Source organism: Ranitomeya variabilis, chromosome 2, assembly GCF_051348905.1.
Source record: "Ranitomeya variabilis isolate aRanVar5 chromosome 2, aRanVar5.hap1, whole genome shotgun sequence".
In the NCBI taxonomy this organism is placed as follows: domain Eukaryota; kingdom Metazoa; phylum Chordata; class Amphibia; order Anura; family Dendrobatidae; genus Ranitomeya; species Ranitomeya variabilis.
In genome coordinates, this window is record NC_135233.1 from 523,550,790 (window position 1) to 523,567,647 (window position 16,858).

The window sequence follows — 16,858 nt, forward strand, 5'->3', positions numbered from 1 at the left end:
GCGTTTTTTCGCTGTAAAACCACAATAAAACCGCGAAAAAAACCCTCACATTAAGCATCCTATTAATAGAATGTAATCCACATTTTGTATGCACATGCTGCGTTTTTCTCTGGAGCAGAAACACATTCCGGAAAAAAATGCAGCATGTTTATTAATTTGCGGAATCGCGGGGATTCTGCACACATAGGAATGCATTGATCCGCTTACTTTCCGCATGTGGCTATGCCCACCATGCGGGAAGTAAGCGGATCGTGTGTGGATGGTACCCAGGGTGGAGGAGAGGAGACTCTCCTCCTGGCCCTGGGAACCATATAATTGTTAAAAAAAAAAGAATTAAAATGAAAAATCGTGATATTCTCACCTTTCGATGGCGCCCGGAGTCCTCCCGCTTCTCAGCAGTGACGTCATCCCAGGTCCTTCGCACAAAGCATCCCTGGAAATGGAAGCCGCCGCGTGCACCACCACTGAGGATATCGGGGGCCGTCGGAAGGTGAGAATAACCATTTTTTTATTTTTTTAATCATTTTTAAGATTAGATCTTTTTACTATTGATGCTGCATAGGCTATGTTTGGCAAGTGTGACCAACCTGTCAATCAGTTTTCCAAGCGATGCTACAGATCGCTTGGAAAACGCTAGCATTCTGCAAGCTAATTACGCTTGCAAAACACTAGTGTTTAGCGCGAATACGCATGCCAATTCCGCATGCGATATACCCACGGCAGGAAATTTCCGCGGCAATTCTGCAACTTGTGCACTTAGCCTTACAGTGACCTTTACACACGCTCATTATAGTCTTCAATACATAAAATAGGGTCTGACCATTGTGGCTATGTACATGTCTTGTTTCCTGAAACAACAGGAAGTTGGAGTCTAAAAAAGCCCCAGTGACCAGCATAAAAATTGCAAGATTTCTAATTTATAGATTCTGCAATGGGAAGAAATGTAAAAAATAAAAATACATACATTTAATATAAAAACCAGATTTTAAAAAATAGGTTCTGATTATACACTCACCGGCCACTTTATTAGGTACACCATGCTAGTAACGGGTTGGACCCCCTTTTGCCTTCAGAACTGCCTCAATTCTTCGTGGCATAGATTCAACAAGGTGCTGGAAGCATTCCTCAGAGATTTTGGTCCATATTGACATGATGGCATCACACAGTTGCCGCAGATTTGTCGGCTGCACATCCCAAAGATGCTCCATACAAGGCAGGATGGATCCATGCTTTCATGTTGTTTACGCCAAATTCTGACCCTACCATCCGAATGTCGCAGCAGAAATCGAGACTCATCAGACCAAGCAACGTTTTTCCAATCTTCTACTGTCCAATTTCGATGAGCTTGTACAAATTGTAGCCTCAGTTTCCTGTTCTTAGCTGAAAGGAGTGGTACCCGGTGTGGTCTTCTGCTGCTGTAGCCCATCTGCCTCAAAGTTCGACGCACTGTGCGTTCAGAGATGCTCTTAGGCCTACCTTGGTTGTAACGGGTGGCGATTTGAGTCACTGTTGCCTTTCTATCAGCTCGAACCAGTCTGCCCATTCTCCTCTGACCTCTGGCATCAACAAGGCATTTCCGCCCACAGAACTGCCGCTCACTGGATTTTTTTTCTTTTTCGGACCATTCTCTGTAAACCCTAGAGATGGTTGTGCGTGAAAATCCCAGTAGATCAGCAGTTTCTGAAATACTCAGACCAGCCCTTCTGGCACCAACAACCATGCCACGTTCAAAGGCACTCAAATCACCTTTCTTCCCCATACTGATGCTCGGTTTGAACTGCAGGAGATTGTCTTGACCATGTCTACATGCCTAAATGCACTGAGTTGCCGCCATGTGATTGGCTGATTAGAAATTAAGTGTTAACAAGAAGTTAAACAGGTGTACCTAATAAAGTGGCCGGTGAGTGTATATGTCCTTTGTAACCATTTTTTGAAAGGACATGTTACCAAAGATGTAGCCCTTTCATCTGAGCAGGATATTCTGGAAAAGTGCTCAATGCGAGGTCAACGTGCAGTGCAGTTCTATACATAAATATGTGTGTTCATGATTTATGTACTTTTCTCTTTTTGTTTGGTCCCATGGAAGATGAGAAATCTGGTAGGGTGTCCTTATTTCATTTTGTGATTAGTAATCTTATACCATAATATAAGTAAGGGCTTTAATGTCCTTTGGTTCTGCTGAGGTGCTAATCTCCAAGTACAAGGCCAGGACAGTAGAGAGACATGAAGATCAATTAATAGACAAGAAACCTTGAAAGCGGTGACAGAACATGCTACCTAATTAGCAGCCGATGAACCATGTCGGCCACAAAGGAAAGCTGCGTAGCTCCAGGCTATCCGCTCCAACAAGGCCTCTTTACAGAGCAGTGGGATGTAAATCGCTCCATCAGAAGACTGAGTAATATGTGGAGGAACTGGAACAGGAGCCTGGAGAGCAACAAGTGCTTCTGATGGCAGAAAGTTGTAGGGGCCCATACAGTCCCTTTCCCTTTTTGTCCTTTAGTACTCATCATTTTTTTTGCCAAATTCTTTAAAATTACGCCTAATATGAATTTGGAGCGTCAAAAATGGCCTTTATTTTAGCCTTTTTTGCAACTCTTTACCGTAACAAAATGTGACATTACGCAAAATGACACAAAAAACGTGCAAAATATCTGTAGTACATAAAGTCAGAGCAGGGGAGGACGGGACTTCATGAAAAGTCGCAAATGATGATATCAAGAGAAAACAGCTGAAAACGCTAATCCTGTCCCACAATGGCAAACATAATAATTAAAAACACAGGCAAACACATTTTAAAGTACACTTTAAAAAAGTGCTAAGTAAAATAAGTATTAGACACAAGTGAAAGGCTAAAAACATGGAAAATTAGGCAAAAAACAGGCGCATATGCTGACGTAATAATGCCGCGATGAAGCGTTTAATCCATGGATCCTGATTCTGGTACATTTCTAATGGTTCTCTAGGAACACTTGGAGATTGCAATGCACTAATTAAAGGGGTGGTATAAAAAAAGCCAAGGCTGAATTGAAATAATACACCGTTTTGTTGACTTAGGTGTACAAAAGGTATTTACCCCCTTGGACTTTTATGTTGATGTTATAGGGAGTCTGTCACCCCCTGGGACCTGACCTATTAATATGGCCATACAGGAAATGTTACACTAGTCCTACCTGAATGCCTCATATTAGTGGTCTTGTTGTTGAGAAATGTTATATTCTTTCTGTATGCTAATGATTTCTTCCAGGCTCTGAGGCGTGTGGTGCCTGGAAGAAATCTCTGCCTCCTGTTCCATTCTGTTTCAGTTATGGGTCCGGAATCCCATGCCTGCGCCCTGCACCCCCTCAAATATCCATACCTCGTCCCCCTTCTCTGGGCGCTGCATTCAGTGATCTGCGAAGGCAGCAGCGACTTCTGCTCCAGTGACCCCCGGCGTGTGCTCTCCCCACTTTCTCCCTGCACAGTTATCATTATGTACACATGGTTCCTAGCGATGACTATGCACTGCTGCGCACGCCGGAGGTCACAGTGACCCGCCAGTGCCTTCGCAGTAGATGCCAGGATGCAGTGCCCATAGAAGGGAGGAAGAGGTACGTATTGTGGAGGGAGTGCAGGGCGCAGGCGCGGGATTCTGGTGACACAACTGATGTGCATGTTAGGAGGGAAGTATTACAATGAAGACAGGAGGCAGGGACTTCTACCAAGCGCTGCACACCCCAGAGCCTGGAAGAAATCATTAGCATACGGAAAGAATATAACAATAAGACCATTAATATGAGGCATACAGGTAGGACTAGTGTAACATCTCTATTACCTATATGCCATTATTAATAGGTCATACACGTTCCAGGGGGTGACAGATTCCCTTTAAAGAGCCTTTTTCTGTTGTAATAGCTTTAAAAAGCCTATTTAATTCCATCGTGGTTGATGTGGTTCTGTAATATACCAGGAAAAGTCCAAGGGGTGTATAGTTCCCTTATATTCTGTAGACACAAACACATACAGATAGTTCAGTTATAAATCTGAAGACCTTCGTGTAGATTTTTTTAAGCATAGAAATGCAGCTCAGAATGAAATAATACAAAAAGATGTTCCATGCATGCAGATGTCTTAGTGGCCAATAGATATTAAATCTTCTCCATTATCTAGGTAAGAATGGATGTTGAGAATAATACCAAAACTTCAGGGAGTTGTCTGGGTTTAAAGACAATTTGAAAACTTCCTATCATGATATTCTGCAGGGATAATAAGCACTTTTTTTATAGGTTCCTCCATAGATTACAGCTGATTACTTGGGGTGATCATCCTATCATTGTACCCTTCTTAAAAAACAGAGTGGGTGACCCCTTTCAGTACATAGGGCTCACTGGGTGACCCTATATGGCATGTGCATATAGTAGTGACATTCTAGATAACATTTTTCGTTACAATAAGTGGTTGCTATCATTTCTGAAATATTATAATGTATGTAGTAATGTGAATGTGAATTGTGCCCACCCTACACAGGCCTCTGGCCGGAGACCATGCCGGTAGAGGGAAGCTAGTTATGTTCTGTGGCCGGTATCCGCCTGTCCTGTGTTTACACATGTATTCGGCTGGCCCTGACCTGGGGCTTGGCTCGGATGATGAGGGGGCACTGTCAGCTCAGCAGTAGTATCAGCTGATTGCGGAGTTGGGGGTTGCACTGGGTAAGATGTAGGAGCCCCGAACCCCACTGGGCGGCATGGATGTGCAGTAAAAGTTTTGTACAGAGATAATATTTCTCTATCCCTTTTTTTCATTTCACATGGACAGCACCATCCAGATAAGCAACACCGGGATATTTCCGAACAAGACAAAGAGGGTGCACGAAAGTTCATTGAAATCAGTGAGGCATGGAAGATGCTGGGAAACGAGGAGACGAGGCGAGCCTATGACCTGCAGCGGCGTGGTGAGTTCCCGCAGACCGCTCCTCCTCTGGATCTTTTTTGGCTCGGCAGCAGGGAGATTACACCTCCTGTTTGTTAATAAGCTCGGCCCTTTCTATTTTCAGCCATTTGCTCTTTTCCTTATAAATAATAGACGGCAGTTGAGAGCCACAGTGCGGCTGCGTTTTTTTCTCTTATTGCTCTTGCTGTACACGACAGAGAATTGGGCTATTTTAGACCGGTATGTTTAAAATTACATAGTGGAGGGTATGTTTTCTGTGGGCCTAGGGGAAATTGCTAGCATTGAATGACTCATCTGTGCTTACTGCATCTCCGCAATCTCCACTGACAAGTTGGGTTCATAAGTTACGCCCCAAAGCAACAGCGCACCGTGCAACCTTAGGTTTCCACTGCTGTCATTTAAGCACAGTGTTTAGGACCTTGGATTTAACAAGCATTTAAAAAAAAAAAAAAAAAAAACCTATCTTGCCAACCGCCAGAAACAATATCAGAAGAGGCATCGACATGTGTGCAATGACAAGACCAATGTAATACTGGCACTAGGGGGCTGCTCGCTAGGTGGGCTATACTTGTTCTATAATATGCTATTCTAGCTATCTGTCCAGGCCCCTTTTTTGTGGGATTAATTTAAGTTCTAAATGTCAGTGTTATATTTGTTGGAAGAGTTACAAAACCTTTGTATGTATTATTTACATTTAAGTTCCCTTTTAATTACAATCAGATCAGTGGGGGTCCAGGACCTGGGACCCTTACCAATGAGCTTAGGTAACCGGAGTGCACAGCTCCAACCTGAGCATGCGCACAGAGCAGAGTGGAGGAAGGATGCCCTAGAAAGCATATGCTAGAAGGCTATGAAGCCTATACTTTATATTAAATCCGTACCCTGCTCTGTGTGTGCGCTAGGGAAGGATTGTGGGGGTTCAGGTCCTGAGACCCTTACCATATAGTTTAGGTAACTGGAGTGCACAGCTGCAACCTGAGCAAGCGCACAGAGCAGAGTGGAGGAAGGGTGTAGTAGGAAACATAAGGGTGTAGTAGGAAACATATCGTGGAAGGCTACGAAGCCTATACTTTCTATTACATCTGTATCCTGCCCTGTGTGTGTTTGCCAGGGCAGGATTGTGAGGGTCCAGCTCCTGGGACCCTTACCAATGAGCTTAGGTAACCGGAGTGCACAGCTGCAACATGAGCATGCGCACAGAGTGAAGGAAGGATGCAGTAGAAAACATGCTAGAAGGCTATGAAGCCTATACTTTCTATTATATCTGTATCCTGCTCTGTGTGTGTTTGCTGGAGCAGGATTGTGAGGGTCCACCTCCTGGGACCCTTACCAATGAGCTTAGGTAACCGGAGTGCACAGCTGCAACCTGAGCATGTGCGCAGAGTGGAGGAAGGATGCAGTAGAAAAAATATGCTAGAAGGCTACGAAGCCTATACTTTCTGTTACATCCGTATCCTGCTGTATGTGTGCGCTGGGGCAGGATCGTGGGGGTTCAGGTCCTGGGACCCTTACCAATGAGCTTAGGAGACTGGAGTGCACAGCTCCAACCTGAGCATGCGCACAGAGCAGAGTGGAGGAAGGGTGCAGTAGAAAACACATCCTGGAAGGCTATGAAGCCTATACTTTCTATTACATCCGTATCATGCTCTGTGTGTGTGCGCTGGGGCAGGATTGTGAGGGTCCAGGTACTGAGACCCTTACCATATAGATTAGGTAACCGCAGTGCACAACTCCAACCTGAGCATGCGCACAGAGCAGAGTGGAGGAAGGATGCCCTAGAAAGCATATGCTAGAAGGCTATGAAGCCTATACTTTCTATTACATCCATATCCCGCTCTTTGTGTGCGCTGGGGCAGGATTGTGGGGGTCCAGGTACTGAGACCCTTACCATATAGATTAGGTAACCGCAGTGCACAACTCCAACCTGAGCATGCGCACAGAGCAGAGTGGAGGAAGGATGCCCTAGAAAGCATATGCTTGAAGGCTATGAAGCCTATACTTTCTATTACATCCGTATCCCGCTCTGTGTGTGTTCTGGGGCAGGATTGTGGGGGTTCAGGTCTTGAGACCCTTACCATATAGGTTAGGTAATCAGAGTGCACAGCTCCAACCTGAGCATGCGCACAGAGTGGAGTAAGGGTGCAGTAGAAAACATATCCTGGAAGGCTACGAAGCCTATACTTTCTATTACATCCGTATCCCGCTCTGTGTGTGCGCTGGGGCAGGATTATGGGGGTTCAGGTCCGGACACCCTAACCATTTAGCTAAAGCACACCCCCAATATGAGGTTTTTTGTTTTTAGCCCTGGCAACATCTTTAAGTTTGCACTGATCTAGCTCACACACTTCCATAAATATTGTATACACACAGTACGAGGGGCACAGTATGAGGGGCACACAAAGCACTCGCCAGAAGCGGTCTCAGCCTTATTAACTCTCAGCAGTGCAAGATGTGGATGAATGGCTAATATGATGCACAGTCCGCTAGCACTGGACAAGGCGAAAAAGAACCAAACAGCAGACATCTACAACAACATGTCAGAAGATGAGGAGCTTTGTTTTTGGTTACACGTTGGCAATTCCGTAGAGATGAACATTTTCAGTAGCTTGCTGTGACTTTACTAAAGCATTGGTACTGGAAGAGTTAATTTAATATAAAAATTTCTATATAAATCAGCATCTCTCGCCTGCAAATTTTTTTTGCGCTTCTGAGAAAATAGCTTCTTAAAGCAGCGACAGGCTGTTGGGAGCAAGGAAGGGGGAAATGTAGGTCAGATCTGTCACACACAGGCTCCTGTTACATGATGTGATAGCCTGTCTTTCTGCTTCGGCCTGGGGGTAGGAGTCCCTCAGCCTTCCATTAGAGCCTTCAATAAATGTATGCCCACCCTTCTTGCTAATGGGAGGGGGACTCAATAATAGTGTATTGCCTATGGGGAAAACACTCAGTGGCACATTGCAGTAACACACTCTGGCTTCTCTTTCATGCATAGCCACCATCGGCCTGAAAGGAGAGAGCTGCCGCTGTAGATTGTTTGCAAGGTTCACTCCATCACATCTTCCTCTTCTGTTAGCATTTTATGGGGGTGGCTAGACATCGGAAAAACAAACTTGCTCCCAGCTCTATCAGCTTTCTTGGGCCAGATGCTATTTTTCTCTATTTTTTTGGCGTCTTGCATGTAAATTTGGTGGTAGTAGCCATCTTGTAAAATTCATGGCCTATACACTGTACAGGATCCCAGGATGAAGAGCACCTTTTTCCTGTTTGTGTTAGTTTATGGTATGTCTCTTGTCATTATTTAGCATGGTGTTTCTCATTTACATTGGCCATTTTTGTATTTAGGGGTCTCTGTCCCTTGTACCGCCATCTGACCCCCCTATCACAAACACGTGACCCTCTTTACTGAAGTCTCTGACCTGTGACTTTATTAGCTTTCCATTGAGAAAGCCACCTCCTCTTGTCTGGATAGAGTTGCCGAGCTGCCGCCACGCTGGGGTCGGGAACCTACAATGGAGGTTCCATTTTGGGTAGACAGCCTTTTTCAGAAAGTGATGATTACATATTTAGAACTTGTATGTTTAAAAGGGTAGGAAACCTAAAAATCAAGAGTGCCAATAAAAACACTTTTTTTTCCATTCTGTGAGAATGTATGCAAACTCCCTAAACAAATCGTCTTTCAGAAACCTGGATACAGAAGTCTGTCTACTCTCTATTTATTCTCTGCAGTTTTATTTTGTCTGATTTCCGAGAGATCAATGGGAAAAGCAATACATGGCAGCCGTCTTCTCCTAGCCAGAGACAGATCTGATCGTGAAGCCAATCTGTGGAAAGGAAGGAGAACTTTGTGATTTAACAGGAGTGGAAATACTAGAATATTCGTTGTTTTTTATGACCATTTTTTACGTTAAAACAAATAATCATCAGGTTAACTGGCTAGTTTTTCCCCTTATTTTATTAGCGCTGCTCCCCTGAATAATCTGTGTTTTGTTTTTTTTAATCCGCCGTACAGTTTCAGAGACATAGGCCTTTTTATTGAACTTTTATTATTATTATTATTTATTTTTATTATTATTATTTTATTATTATATTATTTTATTATTATTATTTATTATTATTATTTATGATTAACCTTTTATTGATCTTTATGGTCTTTACCAGTGGGTGTGGCTCACAGAGTAATTATGCAGAGCAGCCTACAGACACGTCCCTAAAAACGTGAGCCACGCCTCCTTAGAAAATACCTTAAAAATTTGCACTTAATAAAAGCCCATAGCTTGGGAACTGTATGACGGATTTTAAGAAAACAAAAACCGTAATGTTCAGAGGGACAGCAGGAATAAGGCTAGGTTCACATTGCGTTAATGGATTAACGCTAACGGACTGCGTTGCACGGCGAAAATGTCGCAATTAACGCCGTGCAACGGGTCCGTTAGCGCACCCATTGACAGCAATGTGATTTGTGCCTGTAGCGCATCGCTAGCGCATGCCATTTTCGGCATGCGCTAGTGATGTGCCGTTCTTTTGTGACGGAGGTCCAGTCATCGCTAGCGCATGCCATTTTCGGCACGCGCTAGTGATGTGCCGTTCTTTTGTGACGGAGGTCCGGTCCTCGCTAGCGCAGATCGGGGATCTGCGCTAGCGGGGACGGTGAACGCGGACCCTAGAAAAACATTGCGTTAGCGCAATCCGCTAGCGCTATGCGCTTAACGGATTGCCCTAACGCAATGTGAACCTAGCCTAAAATAGGAGCAAAAACTGGCCACTTTTGACTTGGGGACATGTCCCCTTTAACCCCTTCCCAACATGCACCATATGTATACTGTGTATCAAGACTCTGAACATTTTGATCACCTTTTGTGCATTACTGCCCTTTTCCAAGATGGCGTCTTTGGTCTCATGTGCACTGTGTCTTCCTGCTATAAAACTCCACCCCAGCCTTCAGTCTGTGCTAGAGTATTCTGCCTTGCATCCAGCTGCTCCTGTGAACCTGTGGGGTTATCCTGCTACTCTGCTCTGAGTTCCTGCTGCATACACCAGTTTCCAGTAATCCTCCTTCATCTGCTGCTCGTGTTTGTTTCCATCTGCATTTGCTGGACATGTAAGCTGTTGCTGCTCTGCGAGAACCTGAGACTATTACCCAGGCCTCCCTGGTTGTGCTAAGATATTATTTGAACTGCCTTATAAGCTTATCTATCTGTGTTTAGACTACCAAGGACTTATTCGTGTCAAGTATCCTCATGAATAATTGTGCTTCATAGACTTTCTGCTTGATTGCATTTTCCTCTGAAGTTTCCTATAGACTGTTAAGCTGCGTTTGATATTTGCACCAAGTGTTGTGGACTTGAGTTTCTCTCTGCACCTGTTTGAATCACCGTGTGATAATATAGACTTTACCACTTATAAAACTGTGTCCTGTAGTTGTCTTGTTCCATGCAAAGAGTCTCCTGAGTTATCCCTTATAATCATTACACTGTGTTGCCGGATCTGCATTCTTGCAAAGCTAAGTACATATACAGTGACCTTTTTTCGGTCACCACGATGCATTGTGCAGTGACTGAGTAAAGTTGGCTGCTGTGTCTGACAACAGGCCATCCCTGCACGTCGCCCCTGGGTGACTGTACACTCCCCCCTATTGGCGATTGCTGTGTTTGACTGATTAGTTCTGACCAGCCAATCACAGCGATGTCACAATCAAGTTGGGGAAAAAAAAATCAATATTTCATGCTGTGATCGGCGCTGTTTCAGACAGCACCAATCACAGCAGTCACAATGGATGGGGTGATCACGACGTCACCTTGTCTGATTAACCCCAAAGGTGTTAATCAAAAATAGCGATTCCCCTCTCTGCACTCCATCTTTCCCTCAGAGTTGGTGTGCAGGGTGGTTGTATATGCCCTGTGTTACATGAGTGAAAGAAATTAATTGGTGGCCAGTGCGATCTGTCTCATGTTGTGCTGTCTGTGCGCTGGCTGTTGTGTGACCAGTCTGTGATCCCAGCAGCAGCAGTTCCCCAATCCCTGTTCCAGTCCCAGCCCCACCCCTCATCTCCCACCCCCAATCTCCCCCACTCTCAGTTGTATTTTTGTGCACTTTTTGCTCCTTTTCCATGTGCATGGTGTCCTGCGCTGTGCATTCGTGGTCTGATTTGTATCGCTGCTGATCAGAGTCTGCTCCAAGGGACTTTTTTATTTTTAGATATACACTGTGTTCCAAATTATTATGCAAATAACATTTCCTCATATTTTCTCTAAATTACCTATCTGAATTGCAGTCATTGTTATTTTCCAGTCATCTACTATTCTAGTATAATTGCAATGTTTTGGAACAAACTGCCTATGAAAACAGAATCTTTAAAAAAAAAAATAAACACTCAAAATGCATGTTCCAAATTATTATGCACAGCAGAGTTTTCAACCTTTTTTATTTTATTTTGAACAAAAAAATGGTCAATTGTGAAGTTATAAGCATTATCAGCTTATTGAAAAAGGTAATCAAACAGTTTTCAAGTGAAAACTTTATTCTAGGTGATGTTACATTTGCACGTAGGACCCCTTGTTCGAAAGAAGCTTCTGAACTCTCTCGTCCATTGAATTTGTCAGTTTTTGGATGGTTTCTGCTTCAATTGTTTTGCATGTGGACAGAATACCCTCCCAGAGCTGTTGCTTAGATGTGAACTGCCTTCCCCCATCATAGATACTCCTTTTGATGATGCTTCAGAGGTTCTCAATGGGGTTGAGGTCAGGGGAAGATGGTGGCCACACCATAAGTTTGTCCTCTTTTATGCCCATAGCAGCCAGAGATGCAGATGTGTTTTTTTGCAGCATGAGACGGTGCATTATCATGCATGAAAATGATCTTGCTGCGGAAAGCATGGTTCTTCCTCTTAAACCATGGCAGGAAGTGTTGTTTTAGAAACTCCACGTAGATTATGGCGTTCATCTTTACCCCTTCATGGATCATAAAGGGGCCGACAATCTCTCTCCCCATGATTCCAGCCCAAATCATTACTCCACCTCCTCCTTGTTGGCGCCTTAGCCGTGTTTTCATGGGGTGTCCATCAACCAGCCATTTTCCACTCCATCCATCTGGACCATCGAGCGTTGCACGGCACTCATCTTGGAAGTCAGTCTTCATGTATCGTTTGGCCTATTGCAGCCTTTTCTGCTTGTGTGCAGTGGATAGAGGTGGTCAACAGGATGTCTTACGCACCTCTGAAGGACCTTGCATCTTGTTGTTCTGAGGACGTTGGAGGCACCAGGAGCTTCAAAAACTTGTCTGCTGCTATGACAAGGCATTTTTGCAGCTGCTCTTTTAACCTTACGCAATTGCCTGTTGGAAAGAGTCCTCAATTTTTCCTTATCAGCACGCACACGTGTGTGCTGGGAATCAGCTACATACTTCTTGATTGTGCGATGATAACGATGAAGTGTCTTGGCAATGTTGATTGTAGTCATGCTTTGACCTAAATACTCCACAATTTGTTGCTTCTCAGCAGCCGACACATCCTTTTTCTTTCCCATTTTGGCAAAAAATGTAGGCTGCTTAATAATGTGGAACAGCCTTCTTAAGTAGTCTTGCCTTTATTTGGACACACCTGCCAAACTAATTTGCACAGGTATCTGCAATTGTTTCAGTGATATAAAGAGCCCTGACACACATCACCATCAATGAGTTTAAATGACAAACAAAAAAATTCTAACATTATCACTCCTAAACTCTTTGTGCATAATAATTTGGAACACAGTGTAGTTTGAGTGGTGGACGTCGCAGTGTAAGTCACGTCCAATTTTCTTTTAGGAAAAAAAATAATAGCAGTTAGTACAGAGTAGCTTTATAGGTAGGGAGGTAGCGCATTGGAGTAGCGGACGTAGTGGAAGTGATGTCCGATTTTATTTTAGGAGAAAATAATAGTAGTTCTTACAAAGTAGCTTCATAGGTAGGTAGTAGCGTTTTTCTTTTGAAAAAGAAGCAAAAAAGAATTGTTGTTGCCGGGTAACTTCCTAGCTAGTGCATTAGGCTAGTGTATGTTGCAGTGTTAATGACGTCCGTTTCTCTTTTGCAAAAAAAAAAGAGTAGTTAGCGCCGGCAAATTTATAGCTAGTGCATTAAAGAGCGTCTGTCGCAATGTCACTGCCTCCGACACGGATTCAGGCAGTGAGCAAGATCCCACATTCCTCTATTCCTCCTCATCTAGTGAGGAGGGACCCCCGGAAAGGCGCCCTATGATCCAGGCAACCCCTACAGTAATCGGTCCCGTATGGACTCCACCTCCCGAAAATTCTCAGCCTGTTATTCCAGATTTCATGGGCAGCAGCTCAAGAATCCAATTTGATGTTACAGGCCTCACTGAAATTGACTTTTTCAAATTATTCTCAGCGATGAAATAATAAAGAAATAATGACATTCCGGGGCATTGTGCTGCATATGGGCAGAGTCAGAAAACCAGATCTCCAGCAATACTGGAGCACTGATATTCTCTACAGCAGAGGTGCCAAACTGCATTCCTCGAGGGCCACCAACAGGTCATGTTTTTAGGATTTCCTTGTATTGCACAGGTGATAATTTAATCACCTGCACAGAATGATTCCAGCACCTTGTGGAATGCTAAGGAAATCCTGAAAACATGACCTGTTGGCGGCCCTCGAGGAATGCAGTTTGACACCTCTGCTCTACAGCACATCGGTATACCGCATGGCCATGACAAGGACACGATTTGAAGCAATCCAAATTTTTTTTCATTATATGGATAATGCCCAGTATCCTCTCTCCGAGATGATCCTAACTTTGATTGTCTATATAAAATTCAGCCAGTAGTTGACCACTTCAGCAGAAAATTTCCTGAGGCGTACAACCCCCATAGGGACATCTGTATTGATGAATCTCTGGCTAACATTCCGACAATACCTGCCCAGTAAGAGAATCAGGTTCAGAATTAAACTGTACAAGAGTACCTGCGGGTACACCCACAGATTTGGGGTCTACGAAGGGGAGGACACCCTGACTGACCCCCCGTCCTGGGGATGAGTGGGCAAATTGTGTAGGAATTGCAGCACCCACTGGTGGATAAGGGTTTCCACCTGTACGTAGATAACTTTTACACCAGCATCCCACTCTTCAAGACCCTGTCAGAGGTACAGTTGCATGCGGCACTGTATGAAAAAATCAGAGAGGCCTCTTTAAGCCGCTAATTGGGCAACTGCTGAGAAAGGGCGACAGCAGAGCTCAATGCAGTGACAACATGCTGGTGGTCAAGTATAAGGACAAGTGGGTTGTCCTTATCCTGACCACCATACACCATGACAACAGCTCTCTTGTCACTGTCCTAGTTACCACAACAAAAGTCCCAAATTGGATTATAATAAGTATATGGGGGGTATAGATCTTTCAGATCAGGTTCTCAAACTATACAACTATACAGTGCCATACAAAAAGACACAATTTACTATTGTGAAACCTGCCCTGAGAAACCTGGCCTTTGCGTTAAGGATTGTGTTGTGAATTCTGCTCTTGGGTTCCCTCCGGTGGTTGTTGGTAGTAATGCAGTTGTCCCTGGGTTGCAATCCTGGGCAGGTGTCCCTGCTGATTGCAGCTCTGAATGGGATATTTAGGTGTGCAGGATTCATTAGCCCTTGCCAGTTGTCCATTGTTCTTGGAGGTTTTGCATCTCTGTCTGGTTCCTCCAGCCCTGCTGCCAAATCAGCAAAGATAAGTGTCTGGTTTTGTTTCTACAGCACACATGCTGTGTGCTTTACAATTCAGTACTATTCAATGTTTTTTCTTGTCCAGCTTAGACTGTGTTTGGATATTTCAGTCAAGTTGGATTCTCAGGAGATGCAGATATACATTCCATGTCTTTAGTTAGATGGTGGAATTTTTGTATTATCTGCTGTGGATATTTTTAGGGTTTTAATACTGACCGCTTAGTATTCTGTCCTATCCTTTCCTATTTAGCTAGCGTGACCTCTTTTGCTAAATCCTGATTTCTGCCTGCGTGTGTCTTTCCTCTAATACTCAGTCAATATTTGTGGGGGGCTGCCTATCCTTTGGGGTTCTGCTCTGAGGCAAGATAGAATTCCCATTTCCATCTATAGGGGTATTTAGTCCTCCGGCTGTGTCGAGGTGTCTAGGATGTGTTAGGTACACCCCACGGCTACTTCTAGTTGCGGTGACAGTTTAGGGTTTGCGGTCAGTACAGGTTCCACCTTCTCCTGAGAAAGTCTCATGCGGCTCCAAGGTCACCGGATCATAACAGTACAACTGGCCGACAATGAGTTAAATGCATCTCAGAAGAAGGGAAGAAAGAGCCATTTTTTTTCTGTAGCCTGCTTTGTCTTTTCTTCCCTCTTTTTCTCTGGGTGGCTGAGGAGTCTTGTGCTAGCATGGATGTTCAGGGATTAGCTTCTCGTGTAGACCAGCTTGCTGCTAGGGTACAGGGTATTTCTGATTATATTGTTCAGACTCCAGTTTTAGAGCCTAAGATTCCTACTCCTGATTTGTTTTTTGGGGACAGGTCCAAATTTTTGAGTTTTAAAAACAACTGTAAACTGTTTTTTGTTCTGAGACCTCGATCCTCTGGTGATTCCATTCAGCAGGTTAAAATTGTCATCTCCCTGCTGTGTGGTGATCCTCAGGATTGGGCATTTTCCCTGGAATCTGGGAATCCGGCCTTGCTTAGTGTAGACGCCTTTTTTCAGGCTTTAGGTTTATTATATGATGAACCAAATTCTGTGGATCAAGCGGAGAAGACCTTGTTGGTCCTGTCTCAGGGTCAAGAAGCGGCAGAATTGTATTGTCAGAAATTTAGAAAATGGTCTGTGTTGACTAAATGGAATGATGATGCTTTGGCGGCAATTTTTTAGAAAGGGTCTTTCTGAATCCGTTAAAGATGTTATGGTGGGGTTTCCCACGCCTTTCGGTCTGAGTGATTCTATGTCTCTGGCCATTCAGATTGATCGGCGTTTGCGGGAGCGCAGAACTGTGCGCGCTGTGGCGTTGTCCTCAGAGCAGATGCCTGAGTCAATGCAGTATGATAGGATTCTGTCTAGAACGGAACAACAGGGATTCAGACGTCAGAATAGGTTGTGTTTTTATTGTGGCGATGCTTCTCATGTCATTTCAGTCTGCCCTAGGCGTACAAAGAGGATCGCTAGTTCATTTACCATCAGTACTGTACAACCTAAATTTTTATTATCTGTGTCCTTGATCTGCTCATTATCATCATTTTCTGTCATGGCGTTTGTGGATTCAGGCGCCGCCTTGAACTTAATGGACTTTGAGTTTGCCAGGCGTTGTGGTTTTCCCTTGCAGTCTTTGCAGAACCCTATTCCTTTAAGGGGCATTGATGCTACACCTTTGGCTAAAAATAAGCCCCAGTTCTGGACACAGGTGACCATGTGCATGGCGCCAGCCCATCAGGAAGATTGTCGATTTCTGGTGTTGCATAATTTACATGATGCTATCGTGCTGGGTTTTCCGTGGTTGCAGGCACATAATCCTGTGTTGGATTGGAAGTCTATGTTTGTGACTAGTTGGGGATGTCAGGGGGTTCATAATGATGTTCCTTTGATGTCAATCTCCTCTTCTTCCACTTCTGAAATTCCAGAGTTTTTGTCTGATTTTCAGGATGTATTCGATGAGCCCAAGTCCAGTTCCCTTCCACCGCATAGGGACTGTGATTGTGCGATTGACTTGATTCCAGGCTGTAAGTTTCCTAAGGGCCGACTTTTCAACCTGTCTGTGCCTGAACATACCGCCATGCGGAGTTATGTTAAGGAGTCTTTGGAGAAAGGACATATTCGGCCATCTTCTTCACCGTTGGGAGCAGGATTTTTTTTTGTTGCTAAGAAGGATGGCTGCTTGAGACCCTGTATTGATTATCGCCTCTTGAATAAGATCACGGTCAAGTTTCAATACCCTTTACCTCTGCTTT

The 16,858-nt window shown here is 44.1% G+C and overlaps 1 protein-coding gene across 1 annotated transcript in view; it reads left to right on the plus strand.

Moving 5' to 3' along the window:
• DNAJC24 (DnaJ heat shock protein family (Hsp40) member C24) overlaps nt 1-16,858 on the plus strand; it is a 92,320-nt gene that overhangs the window by 39,618 nt on the left and 35,844 nt on the right. The window contains exon 3 of the mRNA XM_077288068.1: nt 4,795-4,930. Within this exon, the coding sequence (XP_077144183.1) occupies nt 4,795-4,930 (136 nt within the window). The remainder of the gene's footprint in view (nt 1-4,794; nt 4,931-16,858) is intronic.